This window comes from Vespa crabro, chromosome 9 (assembly GCF_910589235.1).
Source record: "Vespa crabro chromosome 9, iyVesCrab1.2, whole genome shotgun sequence".
Lineage (NCBI taxonomy): Eukaryota > Metazoa > Arthropoda > Insecta > Hymenoptera > Vespidae > Vespa > Vespa crabro.
In genome coordinates this window covers 8,796,722-8,820,216 of record NC_060963.1, presented here as the reverse complement: position 1 = coordinate 8,820,216, position 23,495 = coordinate 8,796,722, and the positions used below count along the sequence as shown (strand labels likewise).

Below are 23,495 nucleotides of genomic sequence, written 5' to 3'. Positions count from 1 at the left end.
TGTTTATCAAAGACAATGACCAAGGATTATCAATCTGCCATACATATAACTCCACTGTACCTTTCAATTTTCTCTACGTGACTGCGAAGGACTTACAATTAAAATTAGGTTGTTTTACTATATAAGTTTCTGTCAACCGCAATGTAATTACATTCATAAAGAATGATTATAAAGTTCTAATTGAAATATCATACAACAAGGACGTAGCGGTCCATTTTATTTTATTAGCGTAATAAAGTGATTTTTGAGTATATGCTTTTTAATAATCAGTTATGCGTTTAGCGAGAGTGATAGTGAAAATTACTTGTTGAGCTGTATGGTGTCTGAAAAATTCATGGATACATTATTTAGTAAGTTGAAGTATTTGCACTCGGCTATATAAGTACTATTTGGTACATAGATTTCAACCCTGAAGAACTAATGCTTGAGATTAGTGGCTCATGTAAGTGGGATAAACACAGTATAACTTTGTCTTGGCAATGGTGTATGACTTCATCACTTGTAGGCGCAACTGATAAGGCTACAATTTTTACAGATCTCATATCAAAAGTTAATGATAATGAGTTTGATAGTGATAAACCTGATTGGCTATCATGGATAAATGGCAGCTTTATCAATGACTCTTGTGAGCAAACTACGAAATCGATGTGTTCATAAGCGATATTGTTAATAGTTAAATATAAATTATCATTTGCCTATACAAATATTAAGTTATTGTACTCATAAGTGGATGTTAGTTAATAGCACATTTACAGTAGACGAAAACTTGAATAGTATGAAAAAACTAAAAGCGTGTGCTATGACAATATTTTGGAGAGTGATGATGAATACTCAGCTTTTAGAAGAATAGATCATAGGTTAACTGGAATATATCTTTAAACAAGGGACTAAATTCCACGGACGACTGGATTCATTGTGCCTAGTAGGCAGGTTTATATGTTTACTATACTATTAATGTTTCTATTTTCTTAAGCACAATAGGGGGTTACTAATTAGAGGGTTACGAATGAGCATTCGGTAATGGGCTTTACCAAATGTAAGAAGTATGTTGATAAATGGACAATTAAGTGTACTAATGAAATTGTAGAATCTAGTAAATATCTACAATTATCAACTGAAGAAAATTCAAATTTGACGATAAGTCTCAACAAAGTTTTGTAAAATTGGTATGATGCTAACCCGTAGAGGAAAGGCATCAGTGGTAAAAAGAATGTTGGAACTGTAGTCTATAATAAAGATTCAGGACAATACTCTAAGTGTAGGTTGTCGATCACCGATAGCAAGATATATTCTCACCGGAGAAACAAGTTTTTATATAGAACAACATAACACCATAATAATAACTGACATTATGGAAGTCATTAACAAGCTGTACGATCTGGTAAGGGAACCAGGACAGGATGCCAAACTCAGCTTGACTAAGAGAATGCTAGATGACTGGAACTCGAGTGTGATGCTATCCTCGAGAAAATAAGTAAAGAAAGAGCTGGATATTGACTTGATGAAAGGAGAAACGACAATCTCGATAACGGAGGACTCTGGTTTTAGCCACTTCAAGCACATATGATGCTCCAAACACGCAAATGGCGCCCAGGTATGAATGGATGAGGGTTGCCAAGGTTCTGCTACGGGATACAATAAACGTGTCCCAGATAATATGCGTAGGACAAGCCACTGATCGACTGACAAGTAGGCTATCGACAGAACTTTAGGACAGATATGAGAAATTAGGACGTCAAGGAGAACGATAGGTGTATATGTCAGCAGAGGTATCTACAAAGTGCAGCAACTACATAAGACCTAAACTTTTTTGAAGACGTCAAAGTTATATTGAACCCATGTAGTGGATATGATGGGTTTGCTAAGTACTACTCACTGTCTATGGCCTCAAAAAAGCCAAAAACATATTTTATATCCTATTTATTCGAATAAAGCCATAGAGTCCCAACAGGGGAATTAGCTTAGAAGAGAATAGTAACATGAATATAGCATTACTAATAACTACGATAGATAAGACATTAAATAGATTAGTTGAAATTAATAATAAGTATGACGGTTTTGATCTGTTGTTAGTAGATAGCGGAGAGTATTCAATGGATAGAATCAAGAATGCCAACTTTTGACTTAAAAAATAAGCTAGCAATAGAAACTTTTTATCAAGGGTTTTAGATCAAATTTCTAACGTGAACAAGGGCAGTAAAGATTAATTGTCTTACTTACTTAAAAGATTAATTGTTTTTGGCATGAATTGGGTTAAATGCTCTCTAAGAACTTTAGGGATGTTAAAGGAATTAAATTGGGAACCATTGGTTTATCATCACTAGAATGGTAGCTATTAATGCGAGACTATAATAACAAGTTGAAAATAGATGAAATGAAAGCGTTCAACTTACCGCAATCTGTTTGCACATTTTGTCACCATGTACTCATAACATAAAGAAATGATTGATTTAGATTGAAAAAATTAAATCACGTATTAACAGTAGCTATACAAACTAAAATAAATCTCCAGACTGCTCTGTGAACATTAAAACCAAATACGGAAAATTGAACATGAAATGGGATACAATGTAGGATGAACGCGTCAAATTGTTTGAAAATAGGATCAAGAGTAGAAAAAGTAGAGCTACCACAGGTAGCTAGAAATTTTTATAATATTTATAGCTTGGAAATAATAGCAAAAAAGAGAAGAAATTCACCATACAGAAATGTGTAGAATAGATTGATATTGCAGTTTGAGGGCAAAGTGTGAGACTTAAATGACACCAATTGTGCTTTCTGTCATACTCAGAATACGGATAAGTGGAATGAAGCGTCTGTTACGAAGAGATTGGACGTTTATTCATATCAAATGGACGAAAGTGCATTTAGCAGAGTCTACGAAGTTTTGCACTTGCTGACCAGCGATTATGGATTATGATATTTCTATTAAAGGTAAGTGTCGGCTACTTTGACCAACTAAGGTGTTAGTAATTATAAACAACTAGGACAATACTTTAGATGATGAAGACATTCTGTTCAAATACATTAATTTGCATGAGAATTGGTACAAGGATTTGATTAAATTGATTAGGCTATGGCAAGCAAACAAGAGCACGAACGGTTACTTTACATATAGGCCTAAGAACTAGCTCAAGAAAAGGAAATGCGTAGATAAAGGAAAAATTAAATTACCAGAAGGTAGCAATCCAAAATGGATTCCTATTCAATTGTTCCTATTCAATGAATAGGAACATTGTTTATCCAGTTCACGGATGCGAAGACTAGAATAGCTTATTACATTCTATTCGGTGATTGGATTGAAAAAGCCGGCAAGACAAAGGTGTACAAGGGTACAATCAATAGAACATCATCGATGTATATGCGTAGAAAGAGTGATATGCGCACAATGTGGGATATGAATTATAAACTTGAGAAACATAAAATAGATTTGGCATACTTAGATACACACACACACGTACACATAGTATTGGGTTGTCCGGAAAATTTGTGTCGATTTATGGTAGGTAACGTAATGACAAAATCGGCACATACTTTCCGGACAGCCTAATATATAGATTCTAAATATTTCAAAAATCGCAAAGTGAAAATATTAATTTATACCTAAGTATCGAACAAATTCAAAATCCTTTACTAAGTTCAAAAGATATAGAATGCATCTAATATTCTTTTTAAGCGCGAAGTTTTTTGAACTGTTTTAATATTGATACATCACGCAATGCAAAGTGTCAACAAAAAATATCTAAAATGTATAAACATAAAAAAAATAAAAAACAATAAAGAAAAAAGAGATATGCTGAAAGATTCTAATATTTGTTGAAACTTTCTAAGTGAGAATCTGCATTTTACCTGGATCCCTATCTAGTTACTTAAAATTAAATAAGACATTAACTCAGAAAAGATATCCTATCTGTCTTCCTGTCATATATATTTAAAAAGTACAAAGCATTCACACTAACACATACACTCCACGGTTCCCTCATATGCCATCATTGTGTAAAAGCCTACACTAGAGAGTATGTCTCCGACACTTCAACTCCAACGCATATTTTTCTAATATATTAGATATACGTACCATTTGCTGTAATCGATTGTTAAGACTAATGATAATTGTATATATGACTAAAGCAAAAATACTAGTACATACTAGTACATATACACATACTAATAATATATACGAATATTTCAAATTTTCTACACAAAAATGTAATAACTCTATTACACAAAACAATATTAATATAATATATTAGATATATAGGATATTTATTTATTTAAAAGTTATCACCAAACAATTTACAATCTACCACCTGAAACGTATATACAGATGCAAAATATATCATGCAATCACCGACGCAATGACATCCACAAAAGAAATTTAAAATTAAACCCGCATTAACTGTTTCTTACCCACATGAGTAACATCTAAGTAAACGCATAGATGATAACGCAGAAAGCATGAGAAAGGGAGAAACAGGTATTAAACTTATATACTAATCCTAAGCAGACAATGATTTTACAAATTTCTTTGCTTTTCATCAATGATTCTTATACAAAGTACGATGATGTGATTATAATGATGATTATTACATATCAGAGATTTCACAACTCGTAGTAAGACTGCGTTGCTATTATCTATCGCACAAGGGTGATTTAATCATAGACCTACCCGCAATAATATTGTATTATCATGAAGACTTAGACCCATATTTTCGACCGTGACAATATTTATCGTAATCCTCTTTTTCCGAATTGGCCGAAAGTGTATTATAATTCTTACAACGCAATAAACAAATGGTTTTAAGAATATTATTAATATAGATTAAGATTAATTTATCTATATAAATATGTATGTTAGATATAATATGTAAATATGATTTGTGTATTTTACATATAAATGCTATATAGCATGAAATATCCATATCAGCAGAGTTAGTGATTGTATTCATAGATGTCTTTTGCACAAGAATTAAAAATGATTGTGAATAAGACCTTTGGTTTTATTTACGAGTTATTTTTTGGAGTGGTGCCAAGGTGGAGTTTTTGTTAAGGCTGTTCATTACCCCTGGTTTTTTAATAGTTTACGCCATCTGTGAAAACAGACGTAATTCTTGACCGATTTGGATAAACAAGGTTTCATTTTAAAGACAAAAGTTTAATGTACAGTGTATTGGTTTCAAATTTTTGAAAAAACTTCTTTTCTTCAAGAAAAAATCGTATTAAAAAATGGTATTTTTCGAGAATAATTTATGTACAAATAAAAACCTTTTTAAAAAATACGTGTCCAATTGTTTATATCAAGGGATCTGAGTTTCTAAATTATTGTTAAATTTTGGAAAAATTTGTAGTTTCTTTTACATTTTGTACGCTAAAAAGATAGATATTCTATAAATAATGTGTAACACATTGATAATCATTTAGATCCATAATTCAGGAAATCTTAGATTCCAGTGGTTTTTTTATTGTAACGATGTAAACGAAAATAATAAAGTAATTTACTCTTTTTTCCTTATTTGATAATTTAGTAAGGTATTATTATCCAATCTCTTATACTTATTTTCTCCACTGATGGCTGACATGAATTTGATGGTGATCTGTATTTAGATAGGACACAGCAGCGGTATAATTTTATTCGATGATAAATGCATATAAAATATATACATTTGTCGATTATTTTTTCAAAGTTAATTATTAGTGAACAAATATATTTTTTTTTAATAAAGATCATAACACTAGTTCATTTCCACATTATCTACGAGATTTTCTTCTCAGCGCTATTTTGTTATGGTTTCTTCTATAGGAGTTCACTTTATATTATTACTATTACTACTAATATATATGTAAATACTACCGTATTTACAAGGAGATAAGGATACACATAAGAATAGAATAAGAAAAACTATAAGATATATTGTTACAATTAAAAAATTAAATTTTTTTAAACAAAAAATAATAACGATGAAATGAAGTCACTGAAACTTTATTACTAATCTCTGATAATAAAAAACATTATAAAATTATGATAAATTTGTCGATAAAGATAATTAAAGTATGTACCATAATTTTTAGTTAAAACATTATTGTAATTAAATATTTAAATAAATAAAAATTTTCAATTTACAAAAAAATATACAATATCACTTTAGTAATGATACGAAAAAAAATGAACTAAAAACGTGTTAGGAGAATCTTATCATCTCTACTCTCGATTCACTGTACGCTTATATAAATACGTTGTGCTCCTCACGCTGTCGGCGCGCATGAATTAAAGAATCGAGCTGACAAAAAGACATCAGACAATGTATGATGCTGACTTCTTTTCTATCTTCTACCTTTCTTTCAAGGAATCGACACATACACATTCAAGTATAGATATTCATATTCATGTAGGCATATGAACTTTCACTGTTTGATATAAATGTGAAACAGCGTCACTGCGCCTTCATAAATTGAAAGAAAACAGCTAAAAACTCCATAAATTTCAAAATAGGCTTTCATTTGAATAAAAATGACTCTTGAAAACTATTTATTTTTAGATATGATTTTTGCAAAGAAAATAAGATTTTTTTTTAAATCTCAGAAGATAATTTCATTTGTCAAAATCCTTACCTGTCAAATAAGGTAAGATCACCAAAACCAAACAAAAATTACGACCATGAGAATTCATGGCGTAAATTATTACAAAGAAGAAAACCTACTTAATAATGGTGACTGAAGTTACCAGTTTTTAACGGTTTTTATAAGTAATAATAATAATAATAATATAAAAGAGTAGAGTTACTGTTAACCCATAGGTTTCCAACAGCAACCTCCACATAGTAAGACATAGTCTTTGAGTACACAATATTATTGTCATTATAATGTATATCAATTTTGCTGTAATATGCGTTCTATCGTGATAAATATAAAAAATTTTGTTACACAATACACTATCTCGATTGTTAGGCTATGCATAAAGAAGAATGACCCACATAAGTTTATATACCGATAGAATAAATGTATAGTGGATATAATGTTCTCCTATTGCGCTTGTAGTTCATGTTTTGTCCATACATATCGCTGAAGTCATACACGCTTCGAGTAAAAAGTGATAAACAGACTTAAGGTGCGTATCCACTTGTATATCTTTATATCGTATCACCTTTGCATATCATTATTACGTATTATCATTACGTGTTTATCCGTACAAAAACGAAGAATACGACCTATCCTTTGCCCGTCCACATTAATACGTAACAATTATAAGATATGAGGATACGCAACAAGTGGATACACTTTAAACGTCTGTTTCAAATATTGTTTTATTATGTTCAATCTAAATATATATTTAAAAAGCAAGTAATGTGTACAGACTTTTAATCAAAAATTAATTATTAATTGTTAAATAGTGAATATAGAAAAGATCAATAAACATGTATGAACCGCTGTATATTGATACCACTGTAACGTGTCCTTATAACGAAAACCATCGAATTGCTAGATCACGTATTCAAAGACATATCGTCAAATGCGAAAAGGTAAAAAAAACTCAGAAGTAAATAAATTCTATAATTTTTAAATAATTTTTTTTTATTTCTGGTAGAATTATCCTAATGATTATAAAATGATCTGTCCGTATAATGCGACACATCGTTTATTTAAACATGAAATGATGGAACACATTATTACATGCCCAATGCGGAAACTGATTGATCCTGAATTATATCAACGTAAATATCTCATGAAATTATTTTTTTATATATTAACTTATTCTTATTTCTTAGTAAAAATTAATTGAAAATTATTTCAAATATAACTGTTTTGTCATATTTGAAATAATTTTCGTTCACGTCAAGGAACTGGAAATCGTGCATTGTTGAAGAATAAATTACAATGTGATATAACAAGTTTGATTGATTGTAACGAAAGTTGGGACAAAGAACTTGATTCTAATTCAATATCTCATATAAAGAAAAATCTTCATTTTGATATAAGGTAATTTTATGTATATATGTAAAAAATACTACAACAATAATATGTATAACTTATATTATTGAAAATAGATTATTAGCATTGCATAATAAGCTTATTCTATTGTATATACACATGATATATAATATATATATATATATATATATATGTTTTAAATAATAGAAAATGTAACACAGAAAATTACAAGGATTTGAGACGCCCACGTGGATTTTCAGAAGTTATGTTAATTGATGTGGACGAAGAAACAAATGTTGAAGATATGGAATCAATAACAAGTTCAATGGGAATGGGAAGAGGAAAAATCAATGCAAATAAAAATTATTTAATACAAAAAATTGGACTAGGAAGAGGAAAGATTTTGCACTAAAAATTCTATTTTAAAGTACCTAGAAATATATAGAAGATATGTAATAGTAGAATATCCCATATCCATATTAATAGAAAGACAAAAATAGTTAAATAAGAGAAGAATTTTTAGATAATAGAACAAAAACTTTTTTCTTATATTGAACTTTATTTATTTAAATAGAAGTCAACATAATTGGTACTTTATTTCAATATTTAAATAGCCGAAATGACTGTTTAGATAATAGAATTTTCAGATAATAAAATGTCTGGATATTAGAGTGTTTGGATAATGGAAACTCTACATATATACGACATAAACAGAAAACAGAAACAAAAAATATTTTATATCAGTTATTTTATATAACCTTTTTTTCATTAAATTTAACATTAATAAAACTCATTCATAACATTCATACTACATATATTGTTTATACATAAGTATACTTATATATTTTTATTTTTATAAAAGAAAATAAAAACTGTTATAACATAAATGAATTTTTCATATATTATTATGCACTAAAAAGATAATATAAAAATGTTTAATTATAACATTATTATCACACATATTTTCAAATATTTACTTTGCTAAAGTGCTATCATCTTTAATACCAATCTGCATTGATTGTGCAAAAAATTAAAAAGAGATACTGGAAATAAATATTGTCTCTTTACAATTGTCATTTTATATAAGTTGAAAATGATAAATTGCTTCATCTGATATATATTTGTAACACAGGCTTATTATTATTGGATAAGTAATCGTTTCTTTCTTACTTCATTTAGATATTTCTTTTGCATAAATCATGTTTATTTTCTTTCATATTGTACATCGATTCTATTATTTACAAATAACATCATAAGCAACTTTCCTGAAGATGGAAAGATATTCAGTACCTGATTACATTACAGAAGACATAAAAAATGTCATTACAAATATTAGTATCTATGGGTAAATTGTTTTTTTAAGCTATTTACAAATCGTGTAATATAATGGGATATTTTTCCAACAATGCTTAATTATTAATTAATGCTTTTGTCATGTACAGACATTTGATTTGATTTATAAAATATAGTAATATAATTATAATATGACCAATATTTCAATATAGGTTTATCATAATTTCCAATACAGGAATTTTAATACATGGTGATGATGATGATAATGATAATATAATGATAATAGTAATAGTAATAGTAATAGTAATAATAATAATAATAATAATAATAATAATAATAATAATAATAATAATAATAATAATGATGATGATGATGATGATGATGATGATTATGATTATGATTATGATTATGATGTTGATGTTGTTGATGATGATGATGATGATGATGATGATGATGATGATGATGATGATGATGATGATGATGATGATGATGATGAACAGAAGTACAGCATGTGTTATATACACCTTCTGTTCTAAATTATTATACTTTTATTTCTTAATACTACAAATGTAAAACTAAATGTTATGTTGAAGCATATAAATTTTCATACATAAAGGTAGTATTAATTTATATTTAACATTAAATTATTTGCTCGACTTTGAATGATTGGTATATAAACAGTGCAGAAGTTATGTAACTATTTTTTATAATAAATATAAAATTTAATAGAAATCGGTCTTAATAGCATGAGAATTTATTCAATGATACTTATTAATAATCCAATGTTATCTATATTTTTCATGAAATACTTTTCTTTTTGAACTTGTTATACTTCATATTTACAATAATGACAAGATTATCTCATTATAAAAGAACAATCAGCATCTGGCACTATGGAAGTACAATGTATAATACTTAAAAATGATATAAAATAAATGCAGCTATGAAAAAGAAAAAGTTTCAAATGATATTACAGAATAAAACAAAAATACATATTACAATTTTCCAACCATTCTGGAACATGGAATTTAATGTTGCATAATATTCTCTCTTCTTCCGCATTTTCTTTGGAATGTGTAGCGCTACAGTTTTTTTAATATTAATAGAATAGTGAAGATAATAATTCACAAAAGATGCATTGTCTATCTTATAATATTTATATAGAAAAAACATAAAGATTTTTATAATTGTGCAGTTGTAAATGAATAATATATGATTTACACGTATGCTATCTTCCAAATCACTTTAAAAAATTTAAGATTACTATTCAACAAGAAAAACAGTTTAGAAATTAAGATTAGAAAAAATGGTGTATATATTAAGAATACTCTTTCTCTCTTTTTCACTTTTACATAATGCTTAATAATAATTGTGTTTAATATCGATGATTGAAAGATCATACACCCATAACCATTGTAGACAATATTAGCCATTTGCTCATAAATTGCTGTATTCAAATAAGAGATTCTTTGTCAATAAATTCTCCTGAAATCTCTAATTACAAATTCTATGTATAAATTCCATCTTAAATAACATCGTTTTACTTCCAAAAATTAGATTAATCAAAGTTTGTGATACATACCAATACTTCTAATTCATAATTTTTAAAATAGCATATTCAGTATAATATGCAATTACAACTTTGAAACATTCTTTATCCGCAGCCATCTACATCAAGAAACATACAAAGGAAGGAAAAGTATACTTTTTGAGTAACATTTAATTTTGGACACTAGCATTTAGCTAGTATTTATATACATGTTCCTAGAATATGTTTAGAGGAATAGAGGCAGTTTCCTAGCTGCAGTCTGTTTTATATTTATTGTATAAAAACTGTAAATTTATTGAGAGCAACAGTTGCACAGTAGCGAGATCATTGCACTAATGCACTTCTACCACATCAGATTGATACGTCCATTAACTGATAAATAGTACCATGTTGTATCAATACAATCTATGTGGTACGGTGATGTTGATATAAAAAGGTTCTGGTAGTTAGCACCTTTTAAATATTTGTTGGTTTTTTCTTCTGTTGTTTCCATATAGATATCCTCTCTTTTAATTCAACCACTGTAAATATTTCAAATTCTAAGTAAAAAAGTAGATTTTTTTAATTTTTTATTTATTTTTGCAATTAATTTGTCTTTGATATTAGTTAAAATAATATATAAATAATCAAAATATATATTTATATATTTAAAATATATTTAGAATATTACTGAATTTTATATAAAATTATCTTTACTGCATGAAATAATAAATTTAGTAAAATCTCTTTTTATACTCTTTAATTGTTACATTTAAAATAGAATTATAATAAAATAATTTTAGTACGAATAAAATTGAGTACTTATAAAATAAAAATACAAGAAAGAGTACAAAAGACTTACTTGGTGTAAGCATATCCTCGCTAAGTGGTTGACGGCTGAAAGGATCTGTTGCACTATTCAATAAATGTCTTATAATAACTGCTTTGTCCATAACAATACCAGATGGAAGCTTAACAGGATCTTCCATAAGAGTATCCATTAGAGGATCTCGAAATTCTTCTGGCGCATCGCCATAATCTTCATCACGTGCACGATTATCTCTTGCAATTACTGTTGCTCGTTCTGCGAGCGCTATAAACCTCTCAATCTCTGTAGTTGTTTTTATTGCAGACTTTTGTAATCTATTTGCAGCGTCAGTAAATAGTTCTTTGCAAAATGATCGCTGCAATTGTAAATACATATTTTCATGAAATAGATTTTTGTTAAATAAAATATGTTAAATAAAATATATTAAATAAAAAAAATAAATAAATAAAGAAAATAAAAAAAGAAAAAGAGGAAGCTGCTTTAGTATAGTTATTTCTTAATAATATGATACTTGTTTTACTTACCTCGTCGCTAGCTAAAGCAGCTGCAAAATTATCACAGTCAAGATGTAAATATATATCAACCAACTGACTTAATAACGTCCGTGGTTCCCACCCATATTTTTGTGGTTTCCTCACTTTTAAATTTTTACACTTAGGTCCACACAATTGTTGTAAATTAAAATTTAACATGGCACACAATCTTCCAACTAATTCTGGACGCAAAAATGGTTCTGTGATATCAACAGTTAAATAATGAAACATGGCAACTGTTTCTTTAGCTAACGTTAAATAAGATCTAGCTTGTCGTTCATCTGCTGCTAATTGTCTTCTTCGTGATTGTTGTTGTTCTTCAGAAAGAGCAGACCATGTATTGAGATCAGACATCAGTTCTTGAACTTCATGAATACGTTTTAAAGATTCTAAACTTTCATCAAGTAGAAAAGTTGTGTCATTCATCAACATGTTAATGAATTTAACAAATTGATTGCCATTATTGCTTTCATTCACAATAGACGCCCGATGTACTGGACTATCCCACATTGATTTTAGAATTAAACTAATATGATAACGAATAGAGAATTTATCGTAAAACTCTGAGCTGGAACCAGTTGTTTCAACATCAGTGTAGAACTTCATAAGATAAGACGCTAAAAGCGTCTTAGATATGGGGTGTGCCATGACTTGATCATGGAGTGTTTCTGTTCTACCCTATTGGAGATATTATTTGTTAATATCATTAATTTGCATCGATTAAAAATCATTACTATTTATACTTACTTGAACACTAGGATTGATTACAAATAGAACCTCAATAATTTTTGCAATCAAATATGGATTGCGTATACAATGTGGTGTACATACTACCACAAGTAGCCATGTAATCAATGAATTATCCATATTATTTGCTATTACTGTTGGACAGAATCTATAACAGAAAATATATATGTTATTATGTAGGAAAAACAATCTATATTTAATTTATTAAAATCATATATACAACTTACTGAAGAGTAAATAATAAAAACTCTGCAATATCTTCCACATACCACTCTGGTAAAGCTGTAAATCTATGTGGAATTTCTTGTGATAAAGGAAGTTCAGGAAGTGGACTACCAGGTAAGCTCTGTGTCAAAAGACTAAGTAAAATTTCAGCAACAGAAATATAAAAATGCAAACATCTCCTTAGAAGCACAGGATCAATCAAACCAGCATCTGCACATGATTTGGATTTACCAAGACGTTTTAATTGCTGTTTCCACCGCTTTACTAATTCTTTATTGTGTCCTGCAAATGGAGCATCTTTCCATTGAGGTTCAGATGCTTGTAGTTCGTCGAGCATTTTCTGCAAATCACGCAGAGCTCTTAATTTTCTTTGATACTTTTGTAAAGCTGGTAACAATGCTATATGATGACAGTGTAACGTAAGAAACCAACATTGTGTTGGAAATTTAGCTTCAACCCACTTATGTGTTCTTTCTAATTCTTTTAGCCATTCTGTAACTTCTTGAGAAGTAAGTTTCAGTCTTGTGTCATTTTTTATTTCAACAAAGCTAGAAGGATGAAATGGATACAAAGGATCAATTGTATCCAATTTGATTTTAACTGAGAGCATTTGTAATACTGAGAGTAAGTTTAACATAAATCCATCTCCAGCAAGTGAAAACTCTTCAGTTTGTATTTGGGCACGCTTTTCGTTGTGGTGTAGTAATGCTGCTAAATATGCTAACATAGCATCGCGGCAATTACTATTTGCGAGTATCGCATGAAGCATTTTGTGGAGAGAAGTTCTTGTGCTTTCTAATTCTTGCTGTAATGTCAAATTCATTGATTTATCGGTAAATGGATTTCCACTAAAGAATTTTTCAGCCACCTTAGGTTGATCTTCAGCAAACACAGAGATTGAAAGAAATGGTCCAAGAAATGAAGTCCTTGTAAGTTCTCTTCCTGCAGCATTTGTCATTACATCAGGTAAAAATTGTGCTTGATGAGTGATTAGACGACATATTGGACGTATATTGCCGTTAGGTCCACAACGGATCTCTATCAGTTCTTCTAGTGCTTCTATAGGTCTTCGATGTGTATTACCAACCAGACTAGCTTGTTGCATAGAAAGATAGAGGCCTTGCAGCAAAGGAGTGAAAATTTTGCTGAAGATACTGGAGTTCATATGCGTTCTGGCTACGAGTTCATGCAAATAACCGCGAGGCAAGCTCTGCGAGAGCATAGGATGAAGAAGTGGTGTGACATAAATAGGTATGACAGAAGTTTGAGAAATTCCTATAAGACCTTGTAAAACAAGACTCGAGTATTGAACACATTGAGCTCGCAGAGTAGATAGTACATCAGAAAGTGGTGGTATACTTGATCGCTGTTAACATAAAAGTAATCAAATATACATGATATGCATTAAACACTACGATTATGATTTACAAATAAATATGAATGAAAGAGATAAAAATTCAGCATCTAATGATTCACTTATATATTAAATATTTATACCTTGGGATGATTACGTTCCTCTATTGCGACTCGTGAATATGAATCTAATAAATAAATAAGACTTTTAGGCTGCAATGATTTACTTCCAGCAGGTAATGGTAATGTTGGTAATTGATAAGATGGTACAGTCATTACTGGACTCAACAAAGGGCTTGCTTGGCTGTTTGGACTATCTTCACGGTCGGATGACATTTCTGAAGTAATTTCTTTTAGTGGATCTTCTCCTCTTGAAAACATATATAAAACTTCCATAATAGCTTGATTGATAATGTCTGTGACATCAGTTAATTTGTGAATGAGTGCATATGCTGCCATTTCTGGTAAAAGTATTGTTCCTTCTAGTGATTCTTTCCATGATACACACAATACTCGTGATATAACAATATGAATTTGATCAGTGGTCACTTCTGTGCTAGAACTTGTTGTCTAAGAAATAGCAATAAAATCAGTTAATTTAATTTAAATATATAAAAACTTCTATATAATAAATGCTTACACGTGAACGTGGCACTTGTTCTTTTCTATCCGATTCTTCAACTTCCATATTTTCAATGCCAGAGTCAACATCTACACCAGAGGTATTACATTGTTTCTCACTAGTTTCTTCAACTTCCATTGGAATTTCTTGATTATGAAATTGTTGTTGTATAGCTGGAGACATTATAGATCCTGCAAATGCTTTTGATGGACCTGGTGTACTTGGAGAGATCGCACTTGTATTGTTACTAGAGTTGGTAGTTGAACAATTGTTATCTAAACCCACTAACCGTGCTAATCGCCTCCTCCTCATCTAAAATATATCGTTAATATAAAAATAAAACCTATTATGTACTAATGTAATCATAAAATAATCATATAAAATAGACAATGTACATGTGCAAAATAAAAGGAAATTAAAAATTATATATCAAAAAAACTATCAATAGTTTTTTAAATATTTCACTAAAATTTTTTAAAGTTACAAAAGACTAAGTAATAAAACTACTAATTAAACTGATAATACTATACAAATAGTTGCTCTATATATTTATTTTATTTATTGTCTTATGTATCACTTTACATTAACAATATAAAACCTGTAATTTATATTGTATTTATCGTTATGCTGTTATTGACAAAAAAACAAACACTGAAACTAATATATCAATGTAATTTTAAAGTTTATATTATATTTGTGACAAAAAAATTGTTATCAACACTTTTATAAAAAATAATAGATATACTAAATGATATTGTTAATTTTTTCTTAAATATATGTTATTATAGAGGCATATTATATATTAAATATGTTTACGCTTCAAAAGATAATATTAGAATACTAAAGCTAAGAACAATACATGCATTCGAATATATATTTGACAACTGTATTACTTAAAGAAAAATCATCTCATAATACTTTATCTACAGAGATACATACTCGTAGAAAAATTGGAAACAAAGAATCTCCAGAATTATTAATTGCATACAATGCAGTTTATAGTTTCAGCATTACTTGATTGTAAGCACTGTAACAAACTACATCAGTAAATAAATAAAAGATAAACTATGCAACGTTTTTGAATTATAAATAATAATAAAAATGTATATATTGAGTGAAAGAACAAAAAATAGTTTTGTATATCAAAAAGTAGAAAAAAAGATATTTAAAAAGTAAATTTTTTATATAAAAAAAAAGGAAAAGAAAAAGAAAAACGAAAATAGTTTCCAAGTCCATTATATTTTTACAATATTTCCAAGACCATTGTTTCCTCAATGAGCAAGACAAAGAAATCAAAGAATACATATGATAAAAAATATTTCGTTCAATATTTCAAAATTATTATTGCTTTATTATTATATTTATTATACTTTGTTATATCTAAGAAAAGATAATATTAAAAATAAAAATAATTGTAAAACCGATATACGTATGTGATACACATCTAGCGTGTAAACGTACGATGTAAACCTATATACATATTCATTGTTTGATCTGTCATTGTTCTAAACAGCATCGTACTTGAACATAGAAGCTTACATTTGCAACGTATTTGTTATATAATTATTTGATGTTTCAATCCTTTGATAAAACTTGAAATTTACGATTTGTCTAACAAATGGAATTTTTGAAATTAACTAACATTTGTGATACGTTAAAACGGATACGCCTGTCATAAGCCATCTAGTCATAAAATAAAAACGAAAAGAAAAAGAGAAAAATAAAAGAAAAAGATAACTTAAGAATGGCAACAACGATTGAATACGTTGAGTAACGATTAAGAATAAGAATATTAATACTTACTTCTTCTTGGCTTAACTCGCTCATGGCGATTTCTTTTTTTTTTTTTTTGTATTTTTCTTTTTCGTATAAGGCAAATATTACACACTCACTCGCAATTTTACGTTAAGTATTATTAAGAACGTAGAAAAAAGATTCTGTTTAAGAATCGTGGTTAAGATATGTCAGAAATTTGGACAGTCACTCCACATCTGTTCGCGTTTGGACGTGAAAACAGCGATCACACGTCGAATCACGAGCAGTCACTGCCAAGCGGCTGTAGCCGCGTCGATTCTTCAAAACAGCTGAGCAACCAACAAACGGGACGCTCTCTTATACCAAAACATATAACTAAACAGTCACAAAAGCAGTTAACAATGTAGTACGTAATGCGAATAGTACGAATAAGTTTTTTTTTATTAACATTATTTGCACGCCGAATACAATTTCTATGATTTTTTTCTATCTATTTTTCTGCTGTTATATTTTCTGTTGTTAAAATAATTGAAATTTTCTCATTTTACTTGATAAATTTCAAAAATTAAAAAATATAAGTATTCCAGTTACATGTGACTTATTCGATAACAAAATCAACCAGGGGTCGCTAATATCGTTATTGTGTGATTTGAGAATGTCCCCTAAAATATCTCTCTTAAAATAATTTAAATATGAAACGCTAGTAGCTACCTTCAGGTATATTATCTTCACCAACGTCCCCTAGGAGTCATTTTGTCAAAAGCTTTGATTATATATTATATAGTCAAAAATATACTGCAAGAAATTTCTTACATATATATAGTATCAGTAATATTGAAATTAGGTAATGGAGTTTTCTAGTGATCGGATATGTATATACGCAATATTCTATAAATCAAATATATCTATGTTTATTTTGCAATAGTTATTTTATATTTTTGTTTTATGTTAAGAACGACATATGCCTAGTCTATTATTGTTACGTTTTGTTCTTGGATATGTACTACATTTTTTAAGGAATACTTTTTTGTAATTATCCGTACCACGTATAGCATAAAAATAATGATAAAGCGTAATATAAATTTTATACAAAACTAATACCAAAATATTTCTTTTTGACTAGAATATAAAAAGACAAACTATTATCTCTTCTAAAATAATCTGTGGTAAACGGATGATGTCTGGGGATTGGAGGCGTGACTTGAGATAGAGTTATCAAATCACGGCAAAGATTCGTGAGAAAACATAAACGAATTTTCAAATCATACGACGACATAAGACTAGTTGTCAGTTTTACGTGCTTCACGTCTGTTACCTGGAAGTAAGAATGGAGACATATGAAAGTGTTTTACTTGTTAAATCTGAAGTATTTGTATTTAAAATACCACCAAGGTCAACTAATAGAGGTTATCGGTAAGAAGAAATAATTTTGCCCAAGTATTCGATGTGACATATAACTGTCCTAATTTGATATGTTTTTAATGATTAAAATATATTTATTATTACGTTAATTAATGTCGTTGTCATATATATTACAAAAAAGCTTCATTATGAAAATATTAAAATTTTTATTTTATATTTCAACCATAAATTTAATAAAATAGTGGTATGTTAAAGATTTACGTCTATTATGTGTGCCATATTAACATATTTGATTGCAATTCCACTATTTATTTTGTTTAAGAAATTACATATACATTGCTGAATACTCGTAAAATATATAATTTCAAAATAAAATGTATTATATACTACAAATGTAAAGTTACTTATATTATTTTAATAAATTAAATTTTTAAATTAACTTTGTATATATGCACTATAGTTTCTTTTTTATAGTAATTCATCTTTTTTTATATATAGAGCAGCTGATTGGAATCTACAAGAACCTTCATGGACAGGACGAATGAGATTAGTATCCCAAGGAGATGCTATTGCTATAAAGCTAGAAGATAAGATTACAGGTGAACTGTTTGCAAAATGTCCAATTGAACAATATCCTGGAATAGCAGTTGAACCAGTTACAGATTCTTCTAGATATTTTGTGCTAAGAATTCAGAATGACAATGGACGATCTGCTTTTATTGGAGTTGGTTTTTTAGACAGATCAGATAGTTTTGATTTAAATGTTGCTTTACAAGATCATTTTAAATGGCTTAAAAATCGTGATCAAATAGAAAAAGAGAAAGAAACACCAAAACAAGAATTAGATCTTCGATTTAAAGAAGGAGAAACTATTAAAATTAATATGAAGATAACTGTAAGAATTTTTAACCATTTTTTTATTTTTAAAAATCCTCTTTTTCCAGTTTTCTTTTATATTTAAAATAATGACAAATTTATATTTTGCTACTTAGAAAAAAGATGGCAGTGAAGTTGTATCCAAATCAAAACAACGACCTAATTTAGGAGTAGGTTTGCCACCTCCACCAGGTGGTGTAAAAATTGCTCCACCTCCTGCCAAAACTCCAACTTCGTCTCCAGCTCATAAATCAGTTCAAAATCCAAATCAAGCATCTACAGGTTCAGAATGGGGTGAGTTTGCTAGTGCATCCCAACAATCATCTGGACCTAGTACAACTGTAGCAAATGCCAGTTGGGTACAATTTTAATTTGATAACAAATATATCATCTTTGGTAGCATATGCTATCTTATACATGCATACATGTATAAGATTACATTTGCATGTGTTCTTAAATATATCTACATTGTTATCTTTTAAGAAATAGTTTAATGTTAATCAAGGATGCATCTATGTATGATGCATATATGAACTCTATATGATTCTGACATCAGTACTTAATATAATGATTATATAAGATTTTATTTTTTTTTATTACAACATAACATTAATCAAAAAACAAAAATCCTGTTGCTTGTTTTATTTAATTTTCAGTTTTATTTATATTTCACACTTTACTGTTACTAAACAAAACTTATCTCATAGATGCATTCTTTTCTGTAGTCCTTGAAAGAGTACAGGTGTACACAATAAATATTGTGTCCAAGTCTCTGATGTTTGTATATAATATGAAAACTAAAGAGCCTAATATTTCAGTATGCCTTAAGCTTTGTGAAACATTATACTTCTAAAAATTACTTACGAATCACACAAATTACGTTGTACATATGATTAGCTGTGCAGAATTTTTTAATATAGATCTTTCATCATATTATTAAGATTAATAAAGTGTAAACATTATCATTTCTTTTAAGAATAGAATTGTGGTAAACATTCAGATGTATTATATTCTAAACTAACTTAATTTAAACTTGATAAAAATTGTGGGATATGTACTTGTACAACAGGTACTTGTAAAGATGTAATGAAGTATTGAAAATAGTAATGCATTGTTCTCTAAAATTGATTCTAAATATGTTGAAACAAAAATGTTTATTTTTGTTTATAAATGTCAAAAATAATTAAAAATCAGATATATGATAAATTTTCTTTTGTACATACTATTAGTAGAATACAAATTTTTAGAAGTCTTTAAAAATGTTTAACAAGATTTAATTATATGTTTTAACACAATATGTATTATAATTGAATCATTGCCATTCCAGGATTTGCATTTTCTTTAATAGATTATTCTAGATGTATAGGATCAATGTGTATAATGAAGGTTTATTAATTTAATTAATGCAAAGATTGCCAACATGTACTATGGTGTATATTTTTATCTGTAGATATAATAAATCACATAACCACTAGTGCATTTAAATAACTATTACAAATCATATTATAAATAATGCTACAAAAATCATGTTATAACAGTTCAAAACTTGTTCCATTATGTTTCATGAATTTGAATTTGAATTGCATCAACAGCGTTTATTACGTGCAACATTGAGTCGCAAACTACGCATGGCCATTGCACGACTAAAATGGCGTTGAACTGGACGTTGTAGTTGTCCAGTAACCAAAGTGGAATCTTCGTCACATTCCACACTACTCAAAACAACTAACAATACACCTAGCACCTGATGTAAACATATATTACATAGTAAGTTATATTTCATTTTTTCAAGTTACTAAAAGCCTTATATATTATATTTAACATAAATACAAGTAAATCAATTATTAATTCAGTGCTTCTTAAACTAAAATTTAATCAAACTCTGTACATATCAGATTATGATTAAATTGCAAAACTAATTTTTTTTTCATTGACAGTTTAAATATTATTTTTAAATTAAATTTATAAACGGTTAAAACTTGCATCAATAAATATAATTTTTCATATACACATGAATTATTCTTTTTTGTGAAAAAGAAAAAAAAATATATATATACAAATAGATACATACACACACACCAAAATTTGTAAAAAAAAAGATCGAATGTTCGATAATGTTTAAGAATCGCTGTATTAATATTCATTTTTAAAATTAAGATTACACCTTACTTTACATACCAAGCATATAATAATTAAAAGAGTGTAGATATGTATACTAGCAGCAGGCAATGATTCCACTTCTTTCAAAGCTTCTGCAGCATCAGAAAGATCAGGTTTTAATTCTAAAGCATGTCGCAAGTGGACAGCAGCTTCTTGGAAGTGACCATATGCCTAAAGAAATAGTATACGTTTACATTAGTAATTACAAAGTATTTTAGGAAGATATAATTATATATATATAATTTCAAAATGCACAATAAACTATTTTCCGAAAAGGAAAAATGAAAAGATACTACAAAAAATTTAATTATAGGCCTATGTAAATGATGTAAGATTAACCTTAAATATTTGTCCAAGTGTTAGGTATTGTTCCCAAGCATTACGATCTGGAGGCTGTAATTCTAAAGAACGTCTTGCTAAATAAGTTGCATCATCTAAATATTGCAAAACCAATAGTACTCTAGCTAAATTCAGTAACACTTCTGCATTATGTGGTGAAACTGCAAGAGCTCTTCGAAAACATTCAATTGATCTTTGTGCATCTCCTTTTATTCTCCAAAAATTCCCAATTTGATTATAAAGCTGAACAGATTTGGGTTTCTATAGAAAACAAAAGTAATGATAGCAAATGAATGTATTTATGTTGAATGTCTATATAGTAAAATAACACAATTAAATAAAATATACCTCTCGCTTTGCTTTTTTTAAACGTTTCTCTAATAAGTCAATATCAACATCTATAGCTTTACCATTATTCTTTTTAAACATGAGTGCAACATTAGGTTCTGGTACCAATGGATGCTTATTTCTATTTGCAACACCAATGAGATTGTCATAATATGTAAAATTAACTGGTTTTCCACAATCAAGAATTACATCTTCACATTGCTGATCAGGTGTACATATCACTTGCTCATTTGATACTTGTGACGATAGTGGAAATGGTTCCGTAGAATTTGGTGCATCCGTCAATGTATATGACATGAATCGTCTGCCAAGGGGACGAAAGTTAGGGCTCTTTTAACGCTGAAAGAACAGCAAGCCACACACAAACACTAACTACGGGAAGAAAAAAAAATTACATCAGATACATTGTAATGCTTCTGCAATAAAAATATAGTGTTACATAAACATTCATAGGATACCATATAACAAAAATTATAAATTTATATGTACATTCAAAAATTTGGTGCTATTGATTCATTATATTATAACAATATATACATTAACATATATCGCAGATTTATTTTGCACTACTGTATAAACAAAAATTATGTATCTTTAACATTCATGAACTATAATATGGAAATTAAGTAAAATAAAGCAAAGCAAGATTAAATTTTATTCTCTTTTGTTACCTCCAATTTATCCCAGTTGTTAGTTAAAGTTAGTCATTATGCAGAAAAAAAGAGAAAATGAAAAATAGATAAATACACATAAAATGCATACAGACACAACTAAATAGAACAATATAAAACGTATAGTGAAATATGAATGAATTATAATAAAAATACTGAACGCAGATTTGGAATAAAAATAAATTGAAATTAAATATATTTATGGTAATAATATTCTTGCATGTAACTATTCTAATTGAATGAAAAATATCTGACGATATGGGCATTAATAATATGCAATGTCTTATTAAAGTTATATTCAATATATTGGATGCAATTAAAGAACATGCACATACAGATTCTTACCAATCATTTATTAATTATGAATATATTTTATATTCTTACCGATCTTGACTGCCTGAACCAAAACTTTTGCACTCGTGACAATAAACCTGTACTTTATCAAGCTTCTCTGATGCTGCTGTTTTACTCCAGCCTTGTCCATTGCCTATATTAATACTGCTAGCAAGAATATCAAAAATCGGATCATCTTCGATAGTGCTTACAAGATCTGTTGCTTTAACGACTTTATCAATGTTAAGCCTCCAAGAAGTTCTAGAATTTGTCAGATTTGCCTGAAGAACCAGGAGGCAAAATAAACAACCAAACATGCGCCCATCGAGCCATACATCATACATTTTCCTTTTACTTTTCTAATGATCGTTGAAGAAAATTAAGAAATGTAATCCGACAGATAGTGATCTGTTAATGAAAAAGAAATTAATATTTCTTTACAACACGTAGAAATTAGTAAAAATGCAGGAAACTACAAATGATCGCAAAGAAATAAAGATATCGGTTGTTTAATCAACCATGCACCAACATGTCAGTATTGCAACCTAATGAAAACCAAAATTCAATACTCTCTTTTTATTGGCAGATTTACAATTAT

At 28.6% G+C, this 23,495-nt stretch overlaps 4 protein-coding genes and 1 long non-coding RNA gene across 10 annotated transcripts; 3 read left to right on the top strand and 2 right to left on the bottom strand.

Annotated features, from left to right (window-relative positions):
• Nucleotides 1-640: 640 nt before the first annotated feature.
• Nucleotides 641-4,243, top strand: LOC124426956. Of its 2 annotated transcripts, XR_006942844.1 has the most exons (4): nucleotides 641-1,474; nucleotides 1,549-2,635; nucleotides 2,735-2,934; nucleotides 3,001-4,243. It is a non-coding gene; the product is annotated as an uncharacterized LOC124426956 (long non-coding RNA). The 2 variants fall into 2 exon arrangements; XR_006942843.1 differs by having other exon boundaries at nucleotides 641-2,635.
• Nucleotides 4,244-7,108: 2,865 nt separating this feature from the next.
• On the top strand, nucleotides 7,109-8,725 carry LOC124426706 (gametocyte-specific factor 1-like). Of its 2 annotated transcripts, XM_046968746.1 has the most exons (5): nucleotides 7,109-7,279; nucleotides 7,386-7,514; nucleotides 7,580-7,706; nucleotides 7,833-7,971; nucleotides 8,131-8,725. In XM_046968746.1, the coding sequence occupies exons 2-5, from the start codon at nucleotides 7,410-7,412 to the stop codon at nucleotides 8,333-8,335; spliced, it is 576 nt and encodes a 191-aa protein (XP_046824702.1). In that variant the 5' UTR covers nucleotides 7,109-7,279; nucleotides 7,386-7,409; the 3' UTR covers nucleotides 8,336-8,725. The 2 variants fall into 2 exon arrangements, with proteins under 2 accessions (XP_046824702.1, XP_046824701.1); XM_046968745.1 differs by having other exon boundaries at nucleotides 7,109-7,514.
• Nucleotides 8,726-10,741: 2,016 nt separating this feature from the next.
• LOC124426705 (ubiquitin conjugation factor E4 B) lies at nucleotides 10,742-17,185 on the bottom strand. 3 transcript variants are annotated; one of them, XM_046968743.1, is made up of 9 exons: nucleotides 16,857-17,185; nucleotides 15,993-16,090; nucleotides 15,072-15,365; nucleotides 14,576-15,001; nucleotides 13,081-14,444; nucleotides 12,854-13,001; nucleotides 12,098-12,784; nucleotides 11,607-11,928; nucleotides 10,742-11,286 (listed from the first exon to the last, which is right to left on the bottom strand). In XM_046968743.1, exons 3-9 carry the CDS (start codon nucleotides 15,363-15,365, stop codon nucleotides 11,222-11,224), a joined length of 3,306 nt encoding a protein of 1,101 aa, XP_046824699.1. In that variant the 5' UTR covers nucleotides 15,993-16,090; nucleotides 16,857-17,185; the 3' UTR covers nucleotides 10,742-11,221. The 3 variants fall into 3 exon arrangements, with proteins under 3 accessions (XP_046824699.1, XP_046824700.1, XP_046824698.1); XM_046968744.1 differs by having other exon boundaries at nucleotides 15,993-16,080; XM_046968742.1 differs by lacking the exon at nucleotides 15,993-16,090 and having other exon boundaries at nucleotides 16,857-17,184.
• Nucleotides 17,186-17,532: 347 nt separating this feature from the next.
• Nucleotides 17,533-20,520, top strand: LOC124426471 (NECAP-like protein CG9132). 2 transcript variants are annotated; one of them, XM_046968202.1, is made up of 4 exons: nucleotides 17,533-17,652; nucleotides 17,932-18,221; nucleotides 18,669-19,065; nucleotides 19,163-20,520. In XM_046968202.1, the coding sequence occupies exons 2-4, from the start codon at nucleotides 18,136-18,138 to the stop codon at nucleotides 19,415-19,417; spliced, it is 738 nt and encodes a 245-aa protein (XP_046824158.1). In that variant the 5' UTR covers nucleotides 17,533-17,652; nucleotides 17,932-18,135; the 3' UTR covers nucleotides 19,418-20,520. The 2 variants fall into 2 exon arrangements, with proteins under 2 accessions (XP_046824158.1, XP_046824157.1); XM_046968201.1 differs by lacking the exon at nucleotides 17,533-17,652 and adding an exon at nucleotides 17,668-17,837.
• On the bottom strand, nucleotides 20,459-23,423 carry LOC124426470 (probable UDP-N-acetylglucosamine--peptide N-acetylglucosaminyltransferase SEC). The gene is made up of 5 exons (XM_046968200.1): nucleotides 22,949-23,423; nucleotides 21,894-22,197; nucleotides 21,546-21,806; nucleotides 21,225-21,377; nucleotides 20,459-20,790 (listed from the first exon to the last, which is right to left on the bottom strand). The coding sequence occupies exons 1-5, from the start codon at nucleotides 23,239-23,241 to the stop codon at nucleotides 20,632-20,634; spliced, it is 1,170 nt and encodes a 389-aa protein (XP_046824156.1). The 5' UTR covers nucleotides 23,242-23,423; the 3' UTR covers nucleotides 20,459-20,631.
• Nucleotides 23,424-23,495: the final 72 nt, after the last annotated feature.

What these genes read in the sequence shown, in the direction of transcription:
- LOC124426706 (XM_046968746.1), top strand. Translation starts at nt 7,410, where the DNA reads ATGTATGAACCGCTGTATATTGATACCACTGTAACGTGTCCTTATAAC. An exon ending in ATATCGTCAAATGCGAAAAG is followed by an intron (nt 7,515 to 7,579) that starts GTAAAAAAAACT and finishes TATTTCTGGTAG; the next exon opens with AATTATCCTAATGATTATAA. An exon ending in AATCTTCATTTTGATATAAG is followed by an intron (nt 7,972 to 8,130) that starts GTAATTTTATGT and finishes TTTAAATAATAG; the next exon opens with AAAATGTAACACAGAAAATT.
- LOC124426705 (XM_046968742.1), bottom strand. Translation starts at nt 16,880, where the DNA reads ATGAGCGAGTTAAGCCAAGAAGAA. An exon ending in AGGAACGTAATCATCCCAAG is followed by an intron (nt 14,445 to 14,575) that starts GTATAAATATTT and finishes TTATGTTAACAG; the next exon opens with CGATCAAGTATACCACCACT. An exon ending in TTTTTATTATTTACTCTTCA is followed by an intron (nt 13,002 to 13,080) that starts GTAAGTTGTATA and finishes TTTCTGTTATAG; the next exon opens with ATTCTGTCCAACAGTAATAG.
- LOC124426471 (XM_046968202.1), top strand. Translation starts at nt 18,136, where the DNA reads ATGGAGACATATGAAAGTGTTTTACTTGTTAAATCTGAAGTATTTGTA. An exon ending in TCAACTAATAGAGGTTATCG is followed by an intron (nt 18,222 to 18,668) that starts GTAAGAAGAAAT and finishes TTTTATATATAG; the next exon opens with AGCAGCTGATTGGAATCTAC. An exon ending in AAATTAATATGAAGATAACT is followed by an intron (nt 19,066 to 19,162) that starts GTAAGAATTTTT and finishes TTTGCTACTTAG; the next exon opens with AAAAAAGATGGCAGTGAAGT.
- LOC124426470 (XM_046968200.1), bottom strand. Translation starts at nt 23,241, where the DNA reads ATGTATGATGTATGGCTCGATGGGCGCATGTTTGGTTGTTTATTTTGC. An exon ending in CACTTGGACAAATATTTAAG is followed by an intron (nt 21,378 to 21,545) that starts GTTAATCTTACA and finishes CTATTTCTTTAG; the next exon opens with GCATATGGTCACTTCCAAGA. An exon ending in TTTTAATTATTATATGCTTG is followed by an intron (nt 20,791 to 21,224) that starts GTATGTAAAGTA and finishes TGTTTACATCAG; the next exon opens with GTGCTAGGTGTATTGTTAGT.